Genomic DNA, 24,847 nt, shown 5'->3' on the forward strand with positions numbered 1-24,847 from the left:
ATTAAATTACTGGGAGAGGAAGCTGATGGACTGTGATATTCAAGTGATTCTGAGTCCCTTTATAGACCTGTTCAATTTGAGATGTTTGACAGGGCTGCCATATTGAACAACGTCTATTCATTCTATGTGGATGGTGCCACATGAAGTTATACAGCATTGGCCTTAATTATGAGACATCTACATAGACATCCAGGAGTTAGTTGGAATTAAGGGGCAAAAAAATTCAAGAAAGATGTCAGGGTTATAACTGCAAATAGAAGAGTCATTCAAAATAAGAACTGAAGTCATGTATCTGGGTGACATTCCCCATGAAGTGATGGCAAAAAGAGTAGAAGTGCAAAGACAGAAACTTGAAGAACATCTTCATTTAGTGACTAGAGGGAGGAAAGGGACCAATTAAAGAGACATAGGCTTGTATTTTGGAGTTCAGCTTCACCCATTTATAACAGGACTGCTTACTCCCTGTGCTACACAGCTGACTCTGCATAAAAACCATTCCTTTCAATCATTGCATTACTTACAGTCTCAGTCCTAAACCACTCTTCTTGACCTTCTGACATTCTATTTCCTCCCCTTTTCTGCAGCCTCTACTCTCATTGCATGCCTTTCTGTTTATGGCCTCACCTTATACCTTACAAATAAAGTACTCAGCACTGTTTTTCTATCTTTTGCTTTGTGCTTCTCTTACCTATCTCAGTTTGAACTTTGCCTTTGATAACAATGCTTCCTGTTAATCTGGGGACGATCCCATTATAATACCTAGGACCACATGTCTGAGTACAGCCTCATGCAAGTTGCATCTCCACTAAGTTTCCCTTGGACCCATGAGTAGGATAGATAGTTTAGAATAAAACCAGTATCATGTGATGTCATTGAAAGAAAACAAAGTTTCAAGGAAGACAGTCACTTGGGAAGGGGCTCCCTAATGCCTAAAAAATAAAGTCTCAAATTCTTAGCCTAGTCTTAATGATTACGCCCGATTCAACCTTTCCAGGCTTAGTTACTCCCATTTCCCTACAAGATACTACACTTGAAACTAGACTACTTGCTCTTTACTAGGTATCCTCCACGTGCAAAGGCCTCTGTACTTTTGCTCATGCTGGCAACAAAGACAGCTGGGTCTCCTGTTAAATTTTAGTGTGAATGTGATTGAGCTTGGCACAAATTCAGCAATAAGTAACAGATACTTTAGAAATAAGGGAATCTCAGGTAACAATATGAGTCAGCACCATAATACTCCTCAAGGTATTCTAAGCGATCATAAAGGGTCATTTTACTCAAGGATGATTGGGGAAAATAGAGTTAGGCTGAGATTAGATCTATTTATTGGGTCAAACAACTTCTCTATTAAAAATGGGTGGTCAGTGGCTTGTATGGTATATAAATTGTCTCATTAAAGCTGTTCCCAAAAAAAATAAAAAATAAAACTAAACAAAAAAAAAAATAAGTGGTAAATAGAACATCCAGGTTTTTCAAAGACTAGCGATTCATTAAGGAGTGGGATTCGATAATATTGTTTGGCCAGAAGATGTTGTCCCTCCAGGATCAGGTTTTCAAGAAAAGCAAGAGATGACCCAGAGGCCTCCGAGTTGATGCTCAAATGTTCCCGGATGACTGGCTACTGTTAGATACTTGGCTTCCTGCTGACCTTAGCAAGGGCATCACTGACAACATCGAGATCATGCTGCAGCTCATTCATGACACTGGTTATGCTCTTGGTGTCTTTCAGGATCTGAATACTCCGTGTATATGGATTATACTTCACTCCAAATGGACGCTTAATTGTTTTGGTAAATTCTCTATTTAAGAAAACAAATAGGAGACAATCAATTTCTAGGGAGTGAATGATGAAAACCAAACAACAGAATCTATTTCACATACTAGGCAAAAGACAAATTTCTGTTAGATATGCATGCAACCAATCTGACCTACTTCTCTACACTGCATTTGCAGAGGCCCCCTGGAATCCCACACAAGTGAGAAATCTAAAGTAGTTATAACTATTTTATAGCTATTTTCTAAAGTAGTTGTAAAACCCTGGTATTACTAGGGAAAGATCCCATACATGGATTTATTAATCATTTATTACTGTATACATCTCTTGACAAGAGTAAGGAGACCAATTACTGAAGTTTTATCAGTAGACATAAAACTGTTTCATTACAACACTTGACCGCATAGTAACAGATCCCTCAGCCATGCCTTATATAACTATACCTACCCACACATGTAACCTGTGTGTTTATATAACATATAACACATACAGACACACACATACTCACGTACCCCAAAATAGACTAGGAATGGTCCTACCTCCTGCACATGTAGATTTTTTCTGCTTAGAATGTTTCCCTCTAGGCTCCTTTCAAATGACCTAAATTCTGCCCTTTTTTCAAGCATTAAAGTTCTGCCTCCTTTATCAAACTACTGTTTGAACCTCTCATTTGGCACCCCCCAAGAACAATCATGCCCAGGACTCCTAGGGATAAATATGCAGCTGAGGACAACTATACATGAGTAGCAGCTGAAATCCAACTGGTAATCCACCTGGTCTACACAGAGGGGACTCCCTTTTCTAATTTGCATGAAGTTGCCATTTATGCTAGAGGAATCCCTGCTAGTATTATTACTTGGTTTCGCGAATGGCCTAACTCCCCAACTAATGGTTTCTCTGAAAGACGAGAACTATGACTTCAACCCCTATCAATCCCCATCATCACAATGTGATCTCATGACCACTTCTACTCAATGTTGTCTCATTGATTCTGTTTCGAAAGTCTTTTCCTTTCCTACTACTTCTGTCTTAGTTCAGGCATTTGTTTGCACCTGAAGTGTTCCAAGAATCTTCTAAAAAGTTTCTCTGCCTCCAATATCCTCCTTTCTTAACCACACACTTAGCTGATTAATAAAGCGTAGCTTTGATTACGTTGTATGTATCTTCTATATTTCTCAACATCCTGACCTTTTTTCTTGCTATCTCTCAGCCTAAAACTTAACATGTCTAAATATTATCTATCCTTCAAGTCCTTTCTCAAATAACATCAAGAGTACCCTGTTCATCCACCTGAAATGAATTGCTCTTGAATAAAATGCAGAACAATGTTTCATCTGTATCTCTCCAAGGCTCTTGTCACTTTCCATGCTGTTATATAGTAATTTGCATATTATTTATTTTCCCTATTCAACTACTAAACTTTGTGATTTGAAGAATTGGAAAGAAAACAGTTTCTCAATGTATCTGATACATATTTGCAACTATGCAAAATCCATATACACAACATACTCTAGATACTTGTTATGAAAGGAAAATGTGTTACAGACAGAAGGCTCCTTGTGGGCTTCAAATTATCTAGCTGCTTACTTCTGTGACTTGTTACCATCATGGGGCTGATCTCTTGCTGAAGAAAATGAAGGCATGAAGAAGATATACTGTACCTCATCTTCTCCTTTGCATCTTCAAAGCTTTCAGATACAAAGTAGACATCCTGAAAAGTTGTGATTAGACATTCCTGTTTGCAGGTAATCTTGGGATCAAAGGGCTTTACTTTGGCATGTCCAGAAAGTGCATGCTAGAAGGCAAAGAGTCAGTGAATCAAAGAATAATATCTATTTTCATACTGGCACACCTCTAAACATATTACTAATGCAATGGCCCCAATCTACAATTCCAAACTTATTTTCTTTTTTTTCTCTCTTTTTTTTTAAAATTATACTTTAAGTTCTAGGGTACATGTGCATAATGTGCAGGTTTGTTACATATGTATACTTGTGCCATGTTGGTGTGCTGCACCCATCAACTCGTCAGCACCCATCAATTCGTCATTTATATCAGGTATAACTCCCAAAGCAATCCCTCCCCCCTCCCCCCTCCCCATGATAGGCCCCGGTGTGTGATGTTCCCCTTCCCGAGTCCAAGTGATCTCATTGTTCAGTTCCCACCTATGAGTGAGAATATGCGGTGTTTGGTTTTCTGTTCTTGTGATAGTTTGCTAAGAATGATGGTTTCCAGCTGCACCCATGTCCCTACAAAGGACGCAAACTCATCCTTTTATATGGCTGCATAGTATTCCATGGTGTATATGTGCCACATTTTTTTAATCCAGTCTGTCACAGATGGACATTTGGGTTGATTCCAAGTCTTTGCTATTGTGAATAGTGCCGCAATAAACATATGTGTGCATGTGTCTTTATAGCAGCATGATTTATAATCCTTTGGGTATATACCCAGTAGTGGGATGGCTGGGTCATATGGTACATTTAGTTCTAGATCCTTGAGGAATTGCCATACTGTTTTCCATAATGGTTGAACTAGTTTACAATCCCACCAACAGTGTAAAAGTGTTCCTATTTCTCCACATCCTCTCCAACACCTGTTGTTTCCTGACTTTTTAATGATTGCCATTCTAACTGGTGTGAGATGGTATCTCATTGTGGTTTTGATTTGCATTTCTCTGATGGCGAGTGATGAGCATTTTTTCATGTGTCTGTTGGCTGTATGAATGTCTTCTTTTGAGAAATGTCTGTTCATATGTTCTGGCTAGGGCAATCAGGAAAGAGAAAGAAATAAAGGGTATTCACTTAGGAAAAGAAGTCAAATTGTCCCTGTTTGCAGATGACATGATTGTATATTTAGAAAACCCCATTGTCTCAGCCCAAAATCTCCTTAAGCTGATAAGCAACTTCAGCAAAGTCTCAGGATACAAAATTAATGTGCAAAAATCACAAGCATTCTTATACACCAGTAACAGACAAACAGAGAGCCAAATCAGGAATGAACTTCCATTCACAATTGCTTCAAAGAGAATAAAGTACCTAGGAATCCAACTTACAAGGGATGTAAAGGACCTCTTCAAAGAGAACTACAAACCACTGCTCAGTGAAATAAAAGAGGGCACAAACAAATGGAAGAACATACCATGCTCATGGATAGGAAGAATCAATATTGTGAAAATGGCCATACTGCCCAAGGTTATTTATAGATTCAATGCCATCCCCATCAAGCTACCAATGAGTTTCTTCACAGAATTGGAAAAAACAGCTTTAAAGTTCATATGGAACCAAAAAAGAGCCTGCATTGCCAAGACAATCCTAACTCAAAAGGACAAAGCTGGAGGCATCACGCTACCTGACTTCAAACTATACTACAATGCTACAGTAACCAAAACAGCATGGTACTGGTACCAAAACAGAGATATAGACCAATGGAACAGAACAGAGTCCTCAGAAATAGTACCACACATCTACAGCCATCTGATCTTTGACAAACCTGAGAGAAAAAAGAAATGGGGAAAGGATTCCCTATTTAATAAATGGTGCTGGGAAAATTGGCTAGCCATAAGTAGAAAGCTAAAACTGGATCCTTTCCTTACTCCTTATACGAAAATTAATTCAAGATGGATTAGAGACTTAAATGTTAGACCTAATACCATAAAAACCCTAGAAGAAAAGCTAGGTAGTACCATTCAGGACATAGGCATGGGCAAGGACTTCATGTCTAAAACACCAAAAACAATGGCAGCAAAAGCCAAAATTGACAAATGGGATCTAATTAAACTAAAGAGCTTCTGCACAGCAAAAGAAACTACCATCAGAGTGAACAGGCAGCCTACAGAATGGGAGAAAATTTTTGCAATCTACTCATCTGACAAACGGCTAATATCCAGAATCTACAAAGAACTCAAACAAATATACAAGAAAAAAACAAACAACCCCACCGAACTTATTTTCTATAGCTCTATTCAACCCACAGTGCACTCCAGCAAAAGAAATGGCTTGCTCTTCCCTGTAAATGCCCCCACGATCCTCTCCATGGCTTTGTTCTTCCTCTCTTCTTTGTGTAAAAGTCACCCAAGGATCTTTACTTACTTATTCCTGTATTATGTCACCTACTTTCTACCCAGCACTAGTTATTCCTGTATATGACTCATATACCCACCATCAAGTGCTCCCTGAAAGCAAGATAGTACCTTGGATGGTGTTTCACATACATTCATTACTCAACAAACATGAGTTTATTTATTCATTGAATGAATAATAAATCTCAAAGAATTCCCTAGAAATTATAGAAGTTATTGCTAGTATATCAGAAATGGTGAGGAAACAGCAAGACTTTGTAAGCAAAGACTTTAAAATACTTCTTATTTAAAATATATTATATATATACCATTTCATATATATCAGAAATACATCAAAGTATTTCATGTGTGTGTGTATTACTAATGCAATGGCCCAACCTACAATTCCAAACTTATTTTCCACAGTGCTATTCAACCCACAGTATACTCCAGCAAAAGAAGTAGCTTGCTGTTCCCCATAGATGCCCTTATAAAATTCTGATTTATATATATGTGTGTGTGTGTATATATATACATACACACATTTGGATTATATTATACAATATATAATTGGGAAATAGAGAAAAATACATTCAGGTAATGATTAGTGACACCCCCAAGTATTTTCCATAGTAAGCTCTTGTTCAAAACCAAAAACTATTTCAGGTTTTATCAATTGTATTAGGTGAATATGGTTATATACAAAGATTTGCAACTCTTACTTTGAGTTCACTGATAGAAGAAAGTAAGCCAGCACCAAAGACTCTTAGCTGTCCATCTTGTTTACACAGACCAAACTCCACAGTAAAAAAGTAGCACTGCAAAAAAAATCAATATTATTCTCATACACTGAAGAATTCAACTTAAAACAAATTACAGTTCTTAGTCACTGACCCAAATACCCTAGAATAAAGTCCAAAATCCCAGTCTAGTTCACAAGTCTTTCTACAATCTGGCCTCATCCTAAACCAGTACTTCTCAAGCTTCTGTTCTGATGACTTTTACATACTATTAAAAATTAGAGGACCCCAAAGCCTTTTTTGTGCGTGTATGTGTAGATTATCACTATCTATATTAGCCATATTAAAAATTAAAACTGAGGGGAAAATGCTTGCTAATTAATTTTAAAATTTAATAAACTCATTTTATGGTAACATAAATAATATTTTAATAAAAATAACTATATTATACAAAACAAAAAAGTAAGAAAAGTAGCATTGTTTTACAATGTTATAAATCTTTTTAATGTCTGGCCAGAGTACAGATGGAGTCTCGTGTCTGCTTCTGTATTTAACCTTTTGGGATATACTGTTTGAGTACATGAGTTATATCAGCCTCATGCAGTTATCTAGTTAGAAAAGGTTGAATATTTTAATAATCTTTTTTGGATAATTGTGGATATTCTTCTTTTACCCTGCATGAAGACTCAACAAGTGGGTAGAGATTTTTAAAGTTCAACTGCAATGCGGGATCTGAATTATGTCAATGAACTGCCTGTTACATTAAAATCCACTGTGTGCTTTGAATGGATCTTTCATCTAGGCATGATTTTGACCTCAAGGACCCCATAAAAGAGTCTCAGGGACCCCAAGGGTCCCCAAACCACAGCTTTGGAAGCACTTTCCTATTTCACACTGCCTTCCCCATGCTTGGACACTCTGCTCCAGCTTCTCGCTGTTTCTCCAGACACATTAAGCACCTCCTTGTCTTTCCTTGTGTGCCCTTATCCTGAGATGCATTTCCTTCCTTGCTCAGCACATCACTCATTTTCCATCAGCTAATCCAGATGTCCTTCTCCCAGGAAAACTTCCCCAGGTTCTCTATGCTCCCAGAGCAAGCTGAACTTTGCTACAGGCTATCTCATTTGACATAATTGTCTCCTCAAACAGTATATAAGCTCCTTAAAGGTAGAAACCAGGCCTTACTCATCTTTGTATTTCCAGCCCAGTGTCTTGTACCTAGTACTCAAAAACGTTTTAGCATAATTTTAAGGAAACCTATCTTTTTTATTGGAAAATAAAAGATAGATAACATATTATTGTAATCTTGTTTTTCTCTACCTTTTTTAAAGCTCATGTCTCCTTTTGATAAACCTTAAAATTTTACATCCTTCTTTAATGTTATTTGAATTAAAGATTATGAACGAAAACAAATTTTCTTTTCCTTTCTTTTCTTTTCTCTTCTCTTCTTTATCCTTTCCTCTCTTTTCTTCTTCTTCTTTTTTTTTTTTTTTTTTTTTTTTTTTTGAGACAGAGTCTCACTCTGTCCCCCAGGCTGGAGTGCAGTGGCGCAATCTCGGCTCACTGCAACCTCCAGGCAAAGACAAATTTTCTAATGGTCATTCTGAATATGTACTTTTAAACTACACAGATACTCATACACCCTACCCCAGGTGAAAATGAGTGATCTATACAGTTAATTCCAGATTTATACCGTTGCCAGTTTTTGAACAGTCTCCTCTGAAGCGCCAAGAGAAGCCAAGCCAATTTCTTGGGAGAATTGGGCAAAACTAGGTTCAGCCAAAAGCGGGACATGACCTAAGAGTTCATGGCAGGTATCTCTGAAACAGAGGTACAAGTTTGTCACGCTGCAGTGCTTAACATAAGTGCATAATCAACCATTCAATCAAATCGCAATCCAATATTTTATTCTAATGATCAGGTGATATTACTTTGGTAATGGATCACAAAGGACACTAATCAAATAAAGAAACAATTTTGGTTCAAAACCTTGGCCACTCACAGACACACGTATAAGTGCGTATCAGATATCTATGGACATCCACACGCCACCCCCACCTCCCAACCCTGCCACATACACACCCAAATCAGATCTCTGCTCAAATACCACCTTCTCACCAAGGCCTTCCCTGATCACCCTTTTCAAAACAGCAACACACACACACACACACACACTCCCACCCACCTACACCCTCCTTCACCCCCCTTTCTCAGCTTTATTTTTCTCCACGGGACTCATCACCACTCGATGCAACATTTGCATACATTTACTGGTTTGTTTATTATCTATATCCCCCACTGGAATACAAGCTCTATGCAGGCAGAAATTTTTTTCTCATTTTTTTCAGTGTTACATTCCCTATGCTCAGAATAGCAGCTAGCACCTACTAGGTTGTCAATTAATAATAATAATAGCTAACACATAATAGAGCATGGAACATGTATTTCATGCCAGGCGCCATTCTAAATGCTTCACATATGCTAATTTATTTAATCCTCACAAACCAAAGGAAAAAAAAAAAACCATAAGGCAGATGCCATTATTATAAATAACTATTTGATGAATTCATGGCTGAAATAGAAGTACTTACGGCTCTGGGGTATAGAAGGGATCTGAACTGTGTCTCACATATTGAGTGCAGTGAAAAACTCGAAAGGCTAAACCTGATAAGAAATCTCTTGGTGATAAGTAACCAGCCACGGGACGGATGGAAAAACCTGTACGCTCTGCAAAGCAAAGGAGAAAACAAAGAAAATCTTTACCAGAATAGACCCCTGACTGCAGCATTTTAGTTCTGCTGGTGGCACCAAGTAACACTTTGATGGAGGACATGGAAACTAAAATTTATCATATGCATATTAAGGGCAACTAATTACTATTAAGCACTTGCTACGGCCAGGCAATGAGTTAGACCTTTTACATATCACATCTCCTTTCATGTTTACAACATGAGTTAAGGATGTTTCTTCTTATTGTGACAACTATGAAATGGAGGCTCAGAGACTCAATAATGTGCCGAAGTCCACACATTAGTTGATAAAGGTAGAATGACAACTCAGATCTCCTCATGACATACAACACCTTGCTGTCTCCCTAAAGGGTTTATACTATCTCCTAGATATCTTCTTTTTGTTAAAACTCACTAACAAGATATATTCATTTAAATCAGAGCCATTTTTGAAGCTGTGCCATTTTTAGCCAGTACCATCTCTTGTAAAGTAGTCCCTTTCTTTTATCTAAACGGGATAGTGCTCTTCCATCTCCTAACAGCCAAGACTGCATGCATACTGCAAAAGAGGCCTGCCACTAGGATTCAGTGGCTCGGGAGACCCCTGTAAGCCCTAATCTTGGCCTTCATTTCAAACCCTCACAACTCTGGTATTCCAGTTCCATCCAGCTGTGTTGTGTTCGGATGCTCCCATTCTGATGGGCAGACTGCACTGTCCAGTAAAAAGTTCCATAGTGATAGAAATGCTCCATATCTGTGTTGTCCAGTAAGGCAACTACTAGCTGCATGTAGCCACTGAGCATTTGAAATGTGGTTAGTGTGACTGAGGAACCAACCTCTTGATTTAAATTTATTTTAGTTATTTAAATTTTAAAAAACCAAATGTGTCTAGTGTCTACCATTTTTGATAGTGCTGGTATTCCCTTCCAACTTTTGCTTGAACTTTCTGTTAGTTTTGATTTCTCTTTGATATTTGACCTTGAAGCATTTTCAGCAACACATTCTGCAGCCAGTCCAGGCTCCAGACCCTAAGAGAACAGCTTTCAGTTTTGTGTGCATAACAAAACATTTCCTCCAAATCTCATGCAAATTTGATGTTACAATTTCTGTAGTGTGTATTTGTCCATCTTTATAAGTCTATCAATGTTATATGCATTGGTTCTCTATCATCCTTAATCACTATTTTTCAAAAGTTAGTTTTTATAGAAACCAATTACATAATTTCTTCCCTTGTAGAAACTGTATTGCTCTTTCCTGTATATTTCTTCTAGTTTTGTGTATAGTTGTTGAATACTGTTAAGGAGTTAAATAGATATGTAGATTTTTAAAGTCTACGTAAGAAACTCAAAGACAGCAATTTCAGACCATGATGGAAAGAAACTAAACTCTTTTCAGTCACAGCATAACTTCTTTGTTTTCTCCACTATGGTAATCTGCTGAGATTATCTACTGATATAAAAGGGAAAATTTATACTTCTTAAATACTGTAAACCCTTGGAGATAGATCACTGCTCCTTTTACTTCCTATACTAGCTAGAAAAACAGTAAAGAGGCCTGGACCAAACAAATATAAAGAACTAAAAGGACAAAATTGTCCTTACCCTTTGTTTATGTCTCTACTAGCACCATCTTTTTTCTTGCTAAAATTATAAAATCTTAATGTGGAAAAGGTCTTTAACCTTCCCCAAGATGTTTGAATCTCCTCTACCAAATCCCTGGCAAATGGGTGTGGAGCTTTTGCACAAACATCCCCACGGATGAGGAACTAACCATCTCATAAGCCTGTTCTATTTTCAGATCACTCTTTAACAAGATATTCTCTATTCTGGGCCAAAAGCTTGAAGTTTCTATCCAACAGTCCTTTACTTTAGAGTTGCACAGTGATCCTCTGTTATAAAGATCCTTCCAACTATCTAAATAAAGCTATAACAGCCCCTCAATCTCTAGGTTAAACACCCTAAGAATTCTTCAAGTTTTGCTTTGTGATACAATTTCAAATCTCCTTATAATCCTGCTCACCTTTCTCTACCTTGGCTGCAGGTTATGATTATCCTTCAATGAGGTGCCCAATCCTGGATCCAATACACCAGGACAGAGTACGGGAAAATTCTGACCTCCCATATCACTACGTTTTATTCCTCTATTAAAAATGCTGTCATTGTCGGGCGCGGTGGCTCACGCCTGTTATTCCAGCACTTTGGGAGGCTGAGGTGGGTGGATCACTTGAGGTCAGAAGTTCAAGACCAACCTGGCCAACATGGCGAAACCCCATCCCTACTGAAAATACAAAAATTAGCCGGCTGTGATGGCAGGTGCCTGTAGTCCCAGCACTTTGGGAGGCCACGGCAGAAGAATCGCTTGAACCCAGGAGGCAAAGGCTGCAGTGAGCCAAGATAGCATCACTGTACTCCAGCCTGGGCAACAGAAAGAGAGACTCTGTCTCAAAAAAAAAAAAAAAAGCCTGTAATCCCAGCACTTTGGGAGGCCGAGACGGGCGGATCACGAGGTCAGGAGATTGAGACCATCCTGGCTAACACGGTGAAACCCCGTCTCTACTAAAAAAAAATACAAAAACTAGCCGGGCGAGGTGGCGGGCGCCTGTAGTCCCAGCTCCTCGGGAGGCTGAGGCAGGAGAATGGCGTAAACCTGGAAGGCGGAGCTTGCAGTGAGCTTAGATCCGGCCACTGCACTCCAGTCCGGGCGACAGAGTGAGACTCTGCCTCAAAAAAAAAAAAAAAAAAAAAAAAAAAAAAAAAAATGCTGTCACGATCAAAACAGAGTTCAGCAACCCCCTTACAAAAAATTAATTAGCTTATTACCTTTTAAAAAGTTTGAAACATCTTCCAATTGTGGGATATTATCCTCCCGATATCCACAATATTTAGAAAGCAAAGGCAAGTTTTTGAGATATTCTCTGCAAGCATGGGTTGGGTAGAGTTTGTTGAGCTCTTGGAATACGGTTCCCCAGGTCTTAATCTCCTCTTCAGTGAATTCAACCTTCGGAATGGGGTCTCCACTAATGAGATAAAGGGAAGGAGTTGTTTTGAATTAGCATTTAATAAATAATGGCACTTATTTCACTTTCTACTTACTAAATGAACACAATTTATTCTATTCACTTATTTTATTATCTCAAAGTTGGCTACATTTTTAAAAATATACTTACTATTTATAGTTCATAGCCAAGTCCGCAAAATACTTTCGACGTTTACGGTAGACATTGTCTTTGAAGCCCTGATAATTAAAGATATGTTTTTAAATATCCATACTAAGAAAACTTGACAAATGATATTTGGGAAACATTTCATTATTGCTAGAGCTATTACATTAAAGGGCTACATAATTGCTACTATGAGCAAGCATTATTTAGAGATTTATGATCATTTTTATTTTAAAGTCAATGTTACATGACAGCTTTATACTCCAGTAGCTACAAAGATAAAAGATATAATGGATACAAAGATAGTGTAGTGGCTACAAAGATAAAACAGTTTAAAGAATAAGGAAACCACCATCCCAGTTAAATACATGGCTCTTTTCCAAGGGTGAGGGTTTTTTTTCTTTAATCATTTGACTATATCTTCAGTTATATTTATCCATAATAGTAATTAATAATAAAAAGTAATTAATATTTGAAATAGTGACTTAACTGAATCTAGTCTTAGATTTTATCACAAAATGCAAATATATTTGCCATTTGCAAAAACAATGATGATTTAAACAGCAGACAAAATAGTAACATTAGAATTTATACTCATGAAAAAAATTTTTTTTAGACAAAATGGCTGAGTGTGGTGGCTCACACCTGTAATCTCAACACTTTGGGAGACCTACGAGGGCGAATCACTTGAGCCCAGGAGTTTGAGACCAGCCTGGGCAACAAAGCAAGACGCTGCCTGTACAAAAAAAAATTAAATAACAATTGTAACTAGCCAGGTGTGGTGGTGCATGCCTGTTGTCCCAGCTCCTTGGGAAGCTGAGACAGGAGGATGGCTCAGCCCAGGAATTCTAGGCTGCAGTGAGATATGGTGGTGCCACTGCACCCCAGCCTGGGCAATAGAGGGAGACTCTATCATAAAGAAAAAAAAAAGACAAAATAAGAAATCAAAAATCAAAGCCCAGGAGAAAATAGCCAAAAATGTAAACAATGGGAAAGAAGAGGACACCTGAAAAGAGAGAATGAGACTCATCTGTTTAACACAGATCTATGAGGGAGCACAGATTTACTATGATTTGTGCTAAAATCTGGAAAAACAAAGCAGTCTGGGGCTTAAAGGAGTTTACATGAACCTGTTATTGTAAAATGATACAATAAGTGTCTCATCATATTGCACAGATATGTACAGAACGGCACGCACACTTAAAACGACTGTGTGGTTCAGGGAAGGATTCCCAGTGATTACTCTCAAGCTAAGACACAAAAGAGGAGGGGAAATAGCACAGTGATTAAAACAAACAAACAAACAAACAAACAAACCCAGCATGTTGTGCCTAAGAAAATACAAGCAACCTCATGTTGCTCAAACTTGGAGAGCAAGGCGGAGCATGTTGAAACTAGTTGGGGTCTGCAAATTAAAGGTCCATTAAGGAGCTTGGAGTTTAGCCGTGGGTATTGGGAACCCACTGGTGTTTTTTGAATAACAACTTTATTGAGGTATAATTCACATACCATAAAATAACCATTCAGTGGTTTTTAGATATCCACAGAGTTAAACAACCATCTCCACCATCTAATTTCAGAAAGATTTTGTCCCCCCCAAAAAAACACCATGCTCTCCACCCCAACCCTCCCCAGCTCCTGGCAACCAGTAATCCACTGTCTGTTTCTATGTATTTTTCTGTTCTGGACATTTCATATAAATGGAATCATACAATACGGGACCTTTTGTGACTAGCTTCTTTCATTTGCCATAATGTTTTCAAGGTTCATCTATGTTGCAGCACATACCAGTGTTCCATCTCTTTTTACGGCCAATGATATTTGCTTATATAAATATACCATACTTCATCTATTTATCAGTAAATGGACATTTGGGTTGTTTCCACTTTTTTGTTATTATGAATAATGCTGCTACAATCATTTGTGTATATGTTTTTGTATGGACATATATTTTCAATTCTTTTAAGTATGTACCTAGGAGCCATTGGTGATTTTTAAGAGAGAAGATGAATAATAGTCATATTGAGGTTTTAGATCATTCTAATGAGGATAAGGAGGAGGTGTTTGAAGATGACAAGGCTAGAGGAAGGAAGACCAGTTAAGGGATGTGGTCGTAGGGATGAATAAGGAACACATTTAAGAAATACCTAGGAGGTGAAAATCAGCAGGACTTGGTAGATCAGTAAAACTGATGTACTCACCTTTCCATAAACATGCCCCAGATTTTCTTGCCTCTGAACCTTTGTTCATACTGTTCCCTCCTGAATTGTTCTTCCTTTCCATCTCTTATCTGCTGAAATCTTTTAAGGCCCAGTTGAAATGTTGCCTTTCTCTGATCTCTTCAGCTAGAAGTGTTTGCTCTCTTATGTACATTTTGAGGCAATTTTTTCATGAAGCAAAATTTTCACAGTGTGCTTTTTATATTTTATCTTGTGTGTGTTTGTTTATATATGTGTGCTTTAGCTTTTCAACTAGACTACATGCTCCCTTCTGGCAAGTACTGCAATTAATTGCAATCGTTACTCAATAAGATTATAAAATAATTGGATACATCATCTGGTGGCTGTCTAAGGTAGTATACAAAGGTCACGTTCACACAGCTAACACGTGAGAGAAGCTACATTAAAGCCCTGGTCTGTTCAACTTCACAATCGCACTCTCTTCTCTCCTCCCCTCCCAGAAATGCTCTAGATTTACTAATTCTCCAACTCTTGCCTGTACTGTACAATTTTCTCAGGAAACAACTTCCTAGTTCATCAACTGCCTAATAAACCAATCATGCTGGGCAGTGTGGGTGGCAAGTCTTTCTCTGGCCCGCTTTTACTTATCTCCCTGTCCAATAACCCATGCCCATTTAAATAAAAACTGCAGACGCTATCTTCATTTTAGTATAACCTTTTGAATAGCTCTTAATAATAGGAATGCTGGGCATGGGACAGATATTTTGGAACAAATGAAGCTCTACGTTTTTCAGGCAGTTAGTCTCAATTCCACCAATATAGAGGTCTACTAACACTTGTTGAAATCTTGATTAAAACAATATCTCATTTAGTCTAGAAAAAAACACTTTCTCTAAAAAGTTGCCCTTAATTTTTAGTTTGCTTTGAATTGTTTTTATAAATATATTTATTAAAAATACTTACAGGGTGCTAGCTTATGTCTGTTATCCCAGCACTTTGGGAGACCGAGGCAGGTGGAACACCTGAGGTTGGGAGTTTGAGACCAGCCTGGCCAACATGGTGAAACCCCGTCTCTACTAAAAATACAAAAATTAGCTGGTGTGGTGGTGGGCACCTGTAATCCCAGTACTTGGGAGGCTGAGGCAGGAGAATCACTCGAACCCGAGAGGCAGAGGTTGCAGTAAGCCTAGATCGTGCCACTGCACTCCAGCCTGGGCAACAGAGCAAGACTTGGTCTTAAAAAAAAAAAGAAAATACTTACAGGATGGTCTGCATCTAGTTCAGATCCATACATCAGAACTCTGTTGGCACAACGGTCCAGGTCAGAAATCTTCTTTGGAAACCAAGGAACAGTTTCCATACCTGAAAATTAAAAAAAAAAAAAAAGAAACACTAAAAGTTGAAGAGACAATCTTAAGACAATAAAGAAGAGAAAATTAAATTCAGTTGGATGAGAGTTTTAATTTAAGGTTGTACATCAAGGCAAGATTTGTACGAGTTAAGTAAATTGCCCTATTTCTAAAAAGTAAAATTTATTCAAAATTTCTGAACTTTAATTTTTTTTTGAGTCTTCAGATTGATGTTCTAAGTTTTGGAGAAATACTGTACTTTAGAAACAGACTAAAAGTTTTAAAAATGCTTAAGCTACATATTTAGTTATTCTACAAAAGCAGAAAAAAGATGCACAACTTTATTTATAGACCAAGGTACAAACTTAATAAACATTTTATTTATTTTTGCCAGTGGAAAAGGTCTTAGAAATCATTTGTCTTTGCCACCTTGATCTTCTCACCGTTCCTCAGACACACAAGCCCTATAAGACCATGGGGTTTTATAAATGCTACTCTTCTGTCTGGAATAGCTATTCCACTCCCATTGCCTGCCCCACCCTGCCCTTCTGTTTTCCTGAGAATATCCTTCATATCCTTCAAGACCCAAATCTAATGAGATCTTCTCATTCCGCAAAGCCTTCCCTGACCCTGTAGAGAGAGCTAATTATCTGTTCCCTGGGTTCCTGTGACTTTATGTCTCTCTCTAAAGGCTTTTACTACGTTTTATTATAATGTACCTGTTTATATGTCTGTCTTACATGAAAGACTGGAAACAACTGTAGGGTGGAGACTGTATCTTTTGTATCCTTATTTCTTAGTAGAAATATCTGTCACAAGGCTGGTGTATCAACTGAACTATTTAGTCATCTATACACCTCTGCATTTTACAGATGAGGTAATCAAATTCCAGAGAGGTAATTTACCCTAGGTAATGCACTCCTCTTGGAAGACAGAGGACTAGAACTCAGCTCTTCTTGCCCCAGCATATTGCTCTTTCTAACATACCCAGGAGTGATATTCAAGGGATTTAACAACAAATACAACAGGAGCAGTAAACACCCAAAATAGACATCAGCAGAGTCCCAGGCTTCTGCTCTGCAAAGTGTTAACCCTTTAGTTGTTAATGATGGGTGTGGGATTTCCTGGTGGGGGGGGCGGTCTCTGGAGCAACAGAGGCTTCAGGCATGGTGAAGAGCCCTCAAGGGACTTGGGGAAGCAGCTCTCTGCCAGCCAGAAGTGGAGATATATCAGTATTTTAATAATTATATAGCTGTACAAACGCATAGTAGATGAATAGCAGTCCTGATTACACCTTAAATATTGTGGACAGAATCTGAAGAGATTATTTTAGATTGAGTACCATATATAAAATGTACCTAAATTATCCATTTGTCTTTTGCCTCGAGTGAACTTCAAGGATGTTTTCACCAGTAGAGATCTTAACCTTTATCTTTGCTACCTGAGTATCTGAAACTTTAGAAGGCTTTACTGCTTTCTCATTTGCTTTTGGAAGGAATGCTGTACATCAGTTGTTCCTGGCCTTTTTGGCACCAGGAAGTGGTTTTGTGGAAGACAATTTTTCCAAGAATGGGGAGGCGGGAGATGGTTTCATCAGGCATTGGATTCTCATAAGAAACACACAACCTAGATCCCTCGCACACGTGGTTCACAATAGGGTTCACGCTCCTAGACAGAGCTCAGGCGGTAAGGCTCGCCGGACCTGCTGCCCACTGCAGCTGTGCAGCCTGGTTCCTAACAGGCCGTGGATGATTCCCCTGCTATACATATTGTGTGTCATTTCATAGTTGTCAGCAACTGTCAAAATTTGCAACAAATTTAAATATTCATTTACTATCTGCTAGATGCCAAGTCTTATGAGACTTACTAAGTGCTCAGGGATTGTGAATTAGAGGTTTTTCAAATCAAGAAATGTTGATGCTTTGGAATGAGAGATAATCAATCCCTGAATATGCCAAATTGTGTTGTCTTTCTTCTTTCTTTCTTTCTTTCTTTCTTTCTTTCTTTCATTCTTTCTTTCTTTCATTCTTTCTTTCTTTCTTTTTTTCTTTCTGCCTGCCTTCCTGCCTTCTTTCTTTCTTTCTTTCCTTTCTTTTTTTTTTTTGACAGGGTCTTGCTCTGTCACCCAAACTGGAGTGCAGTGGCATGATCTCAGCTCGGCTCTACAGCCTCAACCTCCTAGGCTCAGGTGATCCTCCCACCTCAGCCTCCAGAGTAGCTGGAACCATAGGTGCATGCCACCACACCTGGCTAATTTTTGTATTTTTTGCAGAGACTGGGTCTCTCCATGTTGCCCAGTCTGGTCTTGAACTCCTGGACTTAAGCGAGTCTGCCTTGGCTTCCCAAAGTGCAGGGATTACAGGCATGAGCCAGCACACCCAGCTGTTTCTTATACTCAAGATTTTCTTTTTCATTTCTCTCACACTAGATCAAATGTTGCTTTATAATTTTTCTTTGGTATCTTGAACAACTATATTTTGTGTTCCCTTCAATACCAGACTATAAGCAATTTGGAGAGATTGTGTTTTATTATTTTCATGTTTTCAAGATAAATATAAGATTGAACACACATCTGGTGTTTCATCTTCTAAGTAGTATTTTCACCTTTCGAACTTACCATCTTCCTTCACAGTAAAATTATCTGGTGTATTCACAGAGAGAACATTGGTATGAGACTTTAGCAGATGAAAAATATCATTCAATTGTTCTCTGTTGATGTCACAGTCAACAAAAATCTCAAATTCTGAGTTTCTTCTTTTTGATTTTCGGGACTCGATATGTAACAGATTCACATGCTTCTCCTGTGTAAAGCACAGGGTAAAGATTTCATGTAACTGCCTCAAATGTTAATAGTCTTTGAGCAGGCTACTTTCATTACCACTAAAAATCAGATTCAGACTTCTCAGAACAGCTAAAGGGAAAAAGGCTGTTTTTAGTGCTGCCAACAACAAAATCATTCCTTCTTAAAAATTATGTACTGGTCAGAAAAGTTTTCAAAATTCATCCCACCCTCCAGAAACCAATAAAATAACACACACTGGAGGCCCTTCAGATTGTCAGAATTAATCAGAATTCAAATTAAAATATTATTAAGTTTCCTGGCAAAGAGGAATCTTTTGAAAATTCTCATAAATAAAAGCTAGTTTTCAAAAAATGATACCAATGTTAGTCCTGGAGAAAGAAGAGTTTCCCTTTCAAAAATTCATTTAATAAAATTAGATGAACAGCTTGAGCACAGAGTATTTAATACCTCAAATCTCTTAAGCTACATTCTTAGTAACAGCTGAACCAGATCTCCTCTTCTGACCTCTTCCAAGTCAGCCTAAGATGGGGGTGCTGTGTGTAGAAGTGTGGGAAGAGGGTATGTTCTCTTTCCAATTTGGGTAGCTGAGGAAGAGTGCTGGGGACATGATAATGAAACATGAGAACCAATCACCCAATAGTTTTTTCATCTAAAAAAATGAGAAAGTTAGAGCAGATAATCTCCAATACTAACCAGTGCATCCTAAAATAACTTAATGAACACCCATGCAACTAGGTGAGAGCTGCAAAGAATATAAAGGAAAGACATAAAGGTATTTACATTCTAGTTGGCTAACACATGGAAGATTAAGAAAATAAAGTAAAGAGTGTTCAGATGCAGATGCTCAGCAAAGGGAAAAGCATTACGACTTAAGAGAGAGTAGAAAGTTTCATGGTGCAGGCGGGAACTTAATGAATCTTAAAGAGTAGATAGAATAGGTCAGGCGTGGTGGCTCACGCCTGTAATTCCAACACTTTGGGAGGCCAAGGTGGAAAAATCACTTAAGCCCAGGAGTTCAAGACCAACCTGGACCACGTAGCAAGACCCCGTCTCTACAAAAAAATAATAAATTAGCCAGGTGTAGTGGCACACACCATAAGTCCCAGCTACTTGGGATACTGAGGTGGGAGGGTCACTCAAGCCCAGGAGGTTAATGCTACAGTGAGCCGTGATTGTGCCACTGCACTCTAGCCTGGGTGACAGAGTGAGACCCTTTCTTAAAAAAAAAAAAAAAATTCAGGGAACGTGAGCTAACAAGAAAGAGGAGTGAGTGATTGAGGATGTTAGGAAATTAGAATAGGCAGGGTTATCTGGGAACATAGAATTTATCACGGAATCAATAGAAGTCAGTTATAAATATACTGGGATTGATCAGGTATAGAGAAGAGTTTCATTTCATCTATTTCTTATACATTTTTACATTAATAATGCATTTGTAAATATTTTCTAAATGATGACTTGAATAAATATAAAGCCAAACTATGTTTTCAGAGGAAAAAAAAAAGATACAAAAACGTCAATTATTCCTAAATTTAAATCTCAATGGAATTTGGTGAGGAAATGTAATTAAATAATTTCAAAGTTCATCTGGAAGAAAAACACAGTCTGGAAAATTCAGATAAAGTAGAAGTAGTACGTGAAACATTCCCTATCCGTCATTTCAATTACAGAAACAGACGCATAGAGAGGTTAAGCAGTTTGGCTAGAAGCACACAGGAGACAAGTGTCAGAGCCAGAATTCAAATCTAGGCTGTCCAGGTCCACAGTCCATGCATTTAAACACTATGCTGTAATCCTCTTGCACAAGAAAGGAAGAGTCACAAAGGTGGATACTATGGCTCTTCTTCAAACAATATTTACATAATCTTAATAATAAAAACATTAGAGACTGACAGAGCCAAAAACCGGGACACAAATGCATTGGGAAGACGAGTGGAAAGGAAGTTGAAGAGGCCATCGGAAGGGGAGTTGTGTCAAGAAACCTAAATTTTTGCTTCATTGTTGAAAATCAATAGATAATTATCTATAATTTTAGAAATCAAGAAGTAGAAGCAGAATAAGCATATAATTTATAAGTGTGGAAGGAAATATTAGAAAAATAGTCTAAAGAGTTGAAAATGGTTGCCTCCACAAGGTGGGGGATAAGTAAAATGGATGGAGACATACCTGGAGAATACCATGTAGCAGTTAGAAGAATGAATGAGATGTTCACACAACAGTGTGCACAGGTCTTAAGAACACAGTGCTGCATGGGAAAAAGAATCTTTATCGCACAATATGATTATATAAATTACGAATATATGCACGCACAAAAACTACATATTCTGAAGTGTAGATAAAAGTAATTCAATGTATATATCAAACACACGAGAGCAGTTCTCTATCAGAAGAGAGAAATGGAGATAGAATTGAAGAATGAAATAAAACAGGAACAGGTCGCACAAATCAACAATAATAGTGTACACGTGATTTAATGAGTGTGATTAACTCAAGCTTCTGCACATAAGGTTGCAAAAAAATTAAATGGAACTTAGGAATGAAGAGAGATGGAGCAAAAGACTGCTTTTTTAAAAATATGTTTTATGGTATGGGTTGAGTTGTTCTTAAGCTACGCACAATTATTTTTTGATTAAAAATTAAATTTAAAAAGTTGATGGAAGAAGACACACAGGTATTTTATTTAAAGACTCAAAAGTAATCAATAGAACAGCTAAAAGTAATACTACAATTATCAGATTTGGAAGGACTGGGAGAGGGAAGGGAGGGAGGTGGTATCAGTATCATTGTTCATAATAGAAAGTAAATGAATATAGTGTGAAGTTGATAACTCGAAAAGACATATAAGAGCAATGTTCAGATTTCACAAACTCACCACCAAAAAAACTAAAGGCCGGAAATAGTTAAAAGAGGTTGCCTGTGGGGAGTGGGACTGAGAATATGGTACGTGTTAGGTAAGAAAACTGATGCTTTTCATTACAAGCTCTTCTAGACTATCTATATTTCAGATTTTTAATTCTTTGAAATATTCTTTGCAAACAGCTATATAATAGTATGTCATATGATTTTTAACATAGCTAACATCTATTGATCACTTACTTTGTACTGTACCATCCTAAGCACTTTAGAGATATTAACTGTACTAATGCTCACAATGACCCTATGATGTAGGTACAGTTCTCATTTTATGGACATAAATCCTGAAGTGTGGAGAGATTAATCACTTTGCCCACGACCACCCAGGTAATCAGTGACAGCGCAAGGATTTGAATTCAGGTGGTCTGTCTCTGGAGACCAGAGCTTAACCACAGTGGTGTTCCGCTAGCACAATTCAACATCCCCTATATTAGGACAAGTGGATTATTTATAATTTTTAGTTCCTATAAACAATACATCTTTGTGTGTCCCTGAGCCCTTAAACTCAGTTAGGGCCCCCAAGTTCAATGCTGTCATAATATCTGGTACTTCTGTTTCATGTCACTTTACACATAGTAATTATTCACTTATAGCAGTTGTTTGTTTAGTGTTGCCTTCCCCACTAGATTATATACTCTGTGAGAACAGGCACTGTGTTTACTTCGTCCAGCTCCACATCCTTAGTGTCTGGTGTGGTACCTGACACATAGTAAGGACTCAATAAATATTCATGTTCTGCTTGACTGATCCATATTTTTAAGACAGATTTATGAAATTAGAATTATGGGTCAAAAGTATGAACATTTTAAGGCTCATAATCCATATTACCAGATAGTTTCCCTACATGGTACACAAATTTACCCTCGTGCCAAAGGTGCATTGGAGGGTAATGCACCTCCAATGCAATGAAGCTCTGACAGTAGGGGACAGTGTCACTACAGAATCTTTGCTACATGAAAATAATATCATTAAATATACTATGACTATATCATTAAATCTCAAGTATATAATTAAAAATGTCTGATTAAATATCAATAAAATTTTAATACTTTATTAAAATTAAAATTTGCTTCTCTAAAATCTATGAAGTGAATTTTTTCTCCCCCATTTCCCAAAGTAGCTATTTGTATCTCTTCTTCTGTAAATTGTTTGTATCCCTTGTTAGAATTCAGCACTATTTTAGAAATGCAAGTTCTTAACAAATGTTTGTACTCCACCTCCGAAGAATTTGCAATAATTTATATATATTTATATATGTATATTATATAAAAATATAGAATTTATATATATAACATACATAGAGAGAGAGAGAGAAAAAAAATCTCACTCTGATACCCAGGCTAGAGTGTAGTGGTGTGATCATAGCTCACTCACTGTAACCTTGGACTCCTGGACTCAAGCAATTCTCCCACCCCAGCCTCCCAGGTAGCTGGAGCTACAGGTGTCCACCACCTCACCCAGCTAAATTTGTTTTTGTTTTTTTTTTTAAGAGATGGGGTCTTGCTATGTTGCTCTGTATTTTAAATACAGTTTTAGAGATTCATTTCTAGAAGAATTTTGTGCAAAAATATGGAAAATACTTACCTGAAATATTTTCAGGGCTTTTATAAGTCCTCCAACTTCATTCTTTAAGGAAAAAATGAGACTTGCTCTTCCCCTTTCTAAGGAATGGTCTTTGTTCTCCTTATTGTCTTCAATCATGATGAATTTGGAGTAATTCTCTAAAACTAAAGTATGAAAACAAAGACAAAGGGCTAAAAAAGAAGGTGCACAATGCAGACAATATTTGATAACTAAGGCCTAATTTACTTCTGGAAGCTTCAGTTTCTTAACCTTTTATAGAACCTAGATATGCAGATAAGCTTTGCAAGAATCTAGTGAGACCAAAATAAGATGAAACTTCGCCTGACACCTGCCTAGAACAGAATAGGCACACGATACATGTTAGTAGTTCCCTTTCGTGTTTTTCTAAACCAATCCCTCTTTTAGGGCATGACTCAAGCCTGCTGGCTTCTTGTAGTCTTTCCAACTATTGTAGCCTGAACTAGTCAAGAAGGCCTACTTCCTCCCCGCCCTGTCCACAATCTTAGCACTTCATTATACCAGGTCTCAAATGGTTTCCCCAAATGTTTTATTTGAACATATCTCACCTTCTGACAAGGCAGCAAGCTCCTCCAGAGTGGGGACAAGGCTTTCTATTTATTTTGTAAACTAAAGGCCTGGCCAGCTCTAGACATATGTGCATTAGATGGATAACTGCTAGCCAGGAGAATTCTAGCTCTGCTTCTCAGAAAATGAACCAGATATCTACTTTGGTATCTTCTCAACCACTTATTTACACTGCAAAACAGTGTAAGGAAATATGTGGAATGTGAAGTCAGATATATCTAATTACTGGCCTCATGTTTATCAGTGTATGACCTCGGGCATGCTACTTAACCTTTCTAATATAAAACTAAGTTACCAAACAGCTACCGGAACTCGTAACATACAAAATTCCCACTCGTTGTAAAACACCATAATGTGGCGTGCTATTCTGAGATTTTCCTCATGGAAGAAACTAGGATATTTCAGGTACCAAGAAGAGTTAGAGACACATAATTCAAAATTTAACCAACATTTATGAATTCATTGGGTTCAAGTTCCCAAAACTACGAAGATTTTTAAATTATGCCAAATTAGTCTCTAGAATTAAAACAATTTCTACTTCAAATGCTATAAAACTAAATGGCCAGTTAAACTGAATAATTATGTGGATTTTTCTGTGATTCAAACAATTACTAATGGTAAAATGAATAAAATTTCAACCCAACACATTCACATGTGTAAAGCACCACAGTCAAAGTTAGGGCAGTAAAACTTTTAAAACAAGAATAGTAAAATTTTAAAGAAATTTAAAATTTTACTTTTAAAGAAAAGTAAAAATTTTAAAACAATTCTTTGTCTCCAAAGAATTCACACACTTGTTTATGGGGAAGGAGAAAATGGAAGACAGACTTCTCAATAAGTACAAAGAAGCAGAAGAGAAGGGACACTGAGATCCCAGCCATGATACCCAAGGAGTACGCTCAACCACCCCTCACCTTCCCATCTCCCCACCTCCCCACCTCTTTGATCAATATCCCATGTGCTTCTAAAG

General features: G+C 37.6%; 1 protein-coding gene across 1 annotated transcript; it reads right to left on the reverse strand.

Moving 5' to 3' along the window:
* Positions 1–1,624: 1,624 nt before the first annotated feature.
* TPH1 (tryptophan hydroxylase 1) lies at positions 1,625–23,409 on the reverse strand. Its single transcript, XM_030918711.1, has 10 exons — positions 23,293–23,409; positions 18,610–18,793; positions 15,905–16,005; positions 12,470–12,537; positions 12,123–12,319; positions 9,166–9,301; positions 8,268–8,394; positions 6,557–6,652; positions 3,436–3,569; positions 1,625–1,799 (listed from the first exon to the last, which is right to left on the reverse strand). Exons 1-10 carry the CDS (start codon positions 23,407–23,409, stop codon positions 1,625–1,627), a joined length of 1,335 nt encoding a protein of 444 aa, XP_030774571.1.
* Between the last annotated feature and the right edge of the window lie 1,438 nt (positions 23,410–24,847).

The sequence above is a fragment of the Rhinopithecus roxellana genome, chromosome 15, assembly GCF_007565055.1.
Source record: "Rhinopithecus roxellana isolate Shanxi Qingling chromosome 15, ASM756505v1, whole genome shotgun sequence".
In the NCBI taxonomy this organism is placed as follows: domain Eukaryota; kingdom Metazoa; phylum Chordata; class Mammalia; order Primates; family Cercopithecidae; genus Rhinopithecus; species Rhinopithecus roxellana.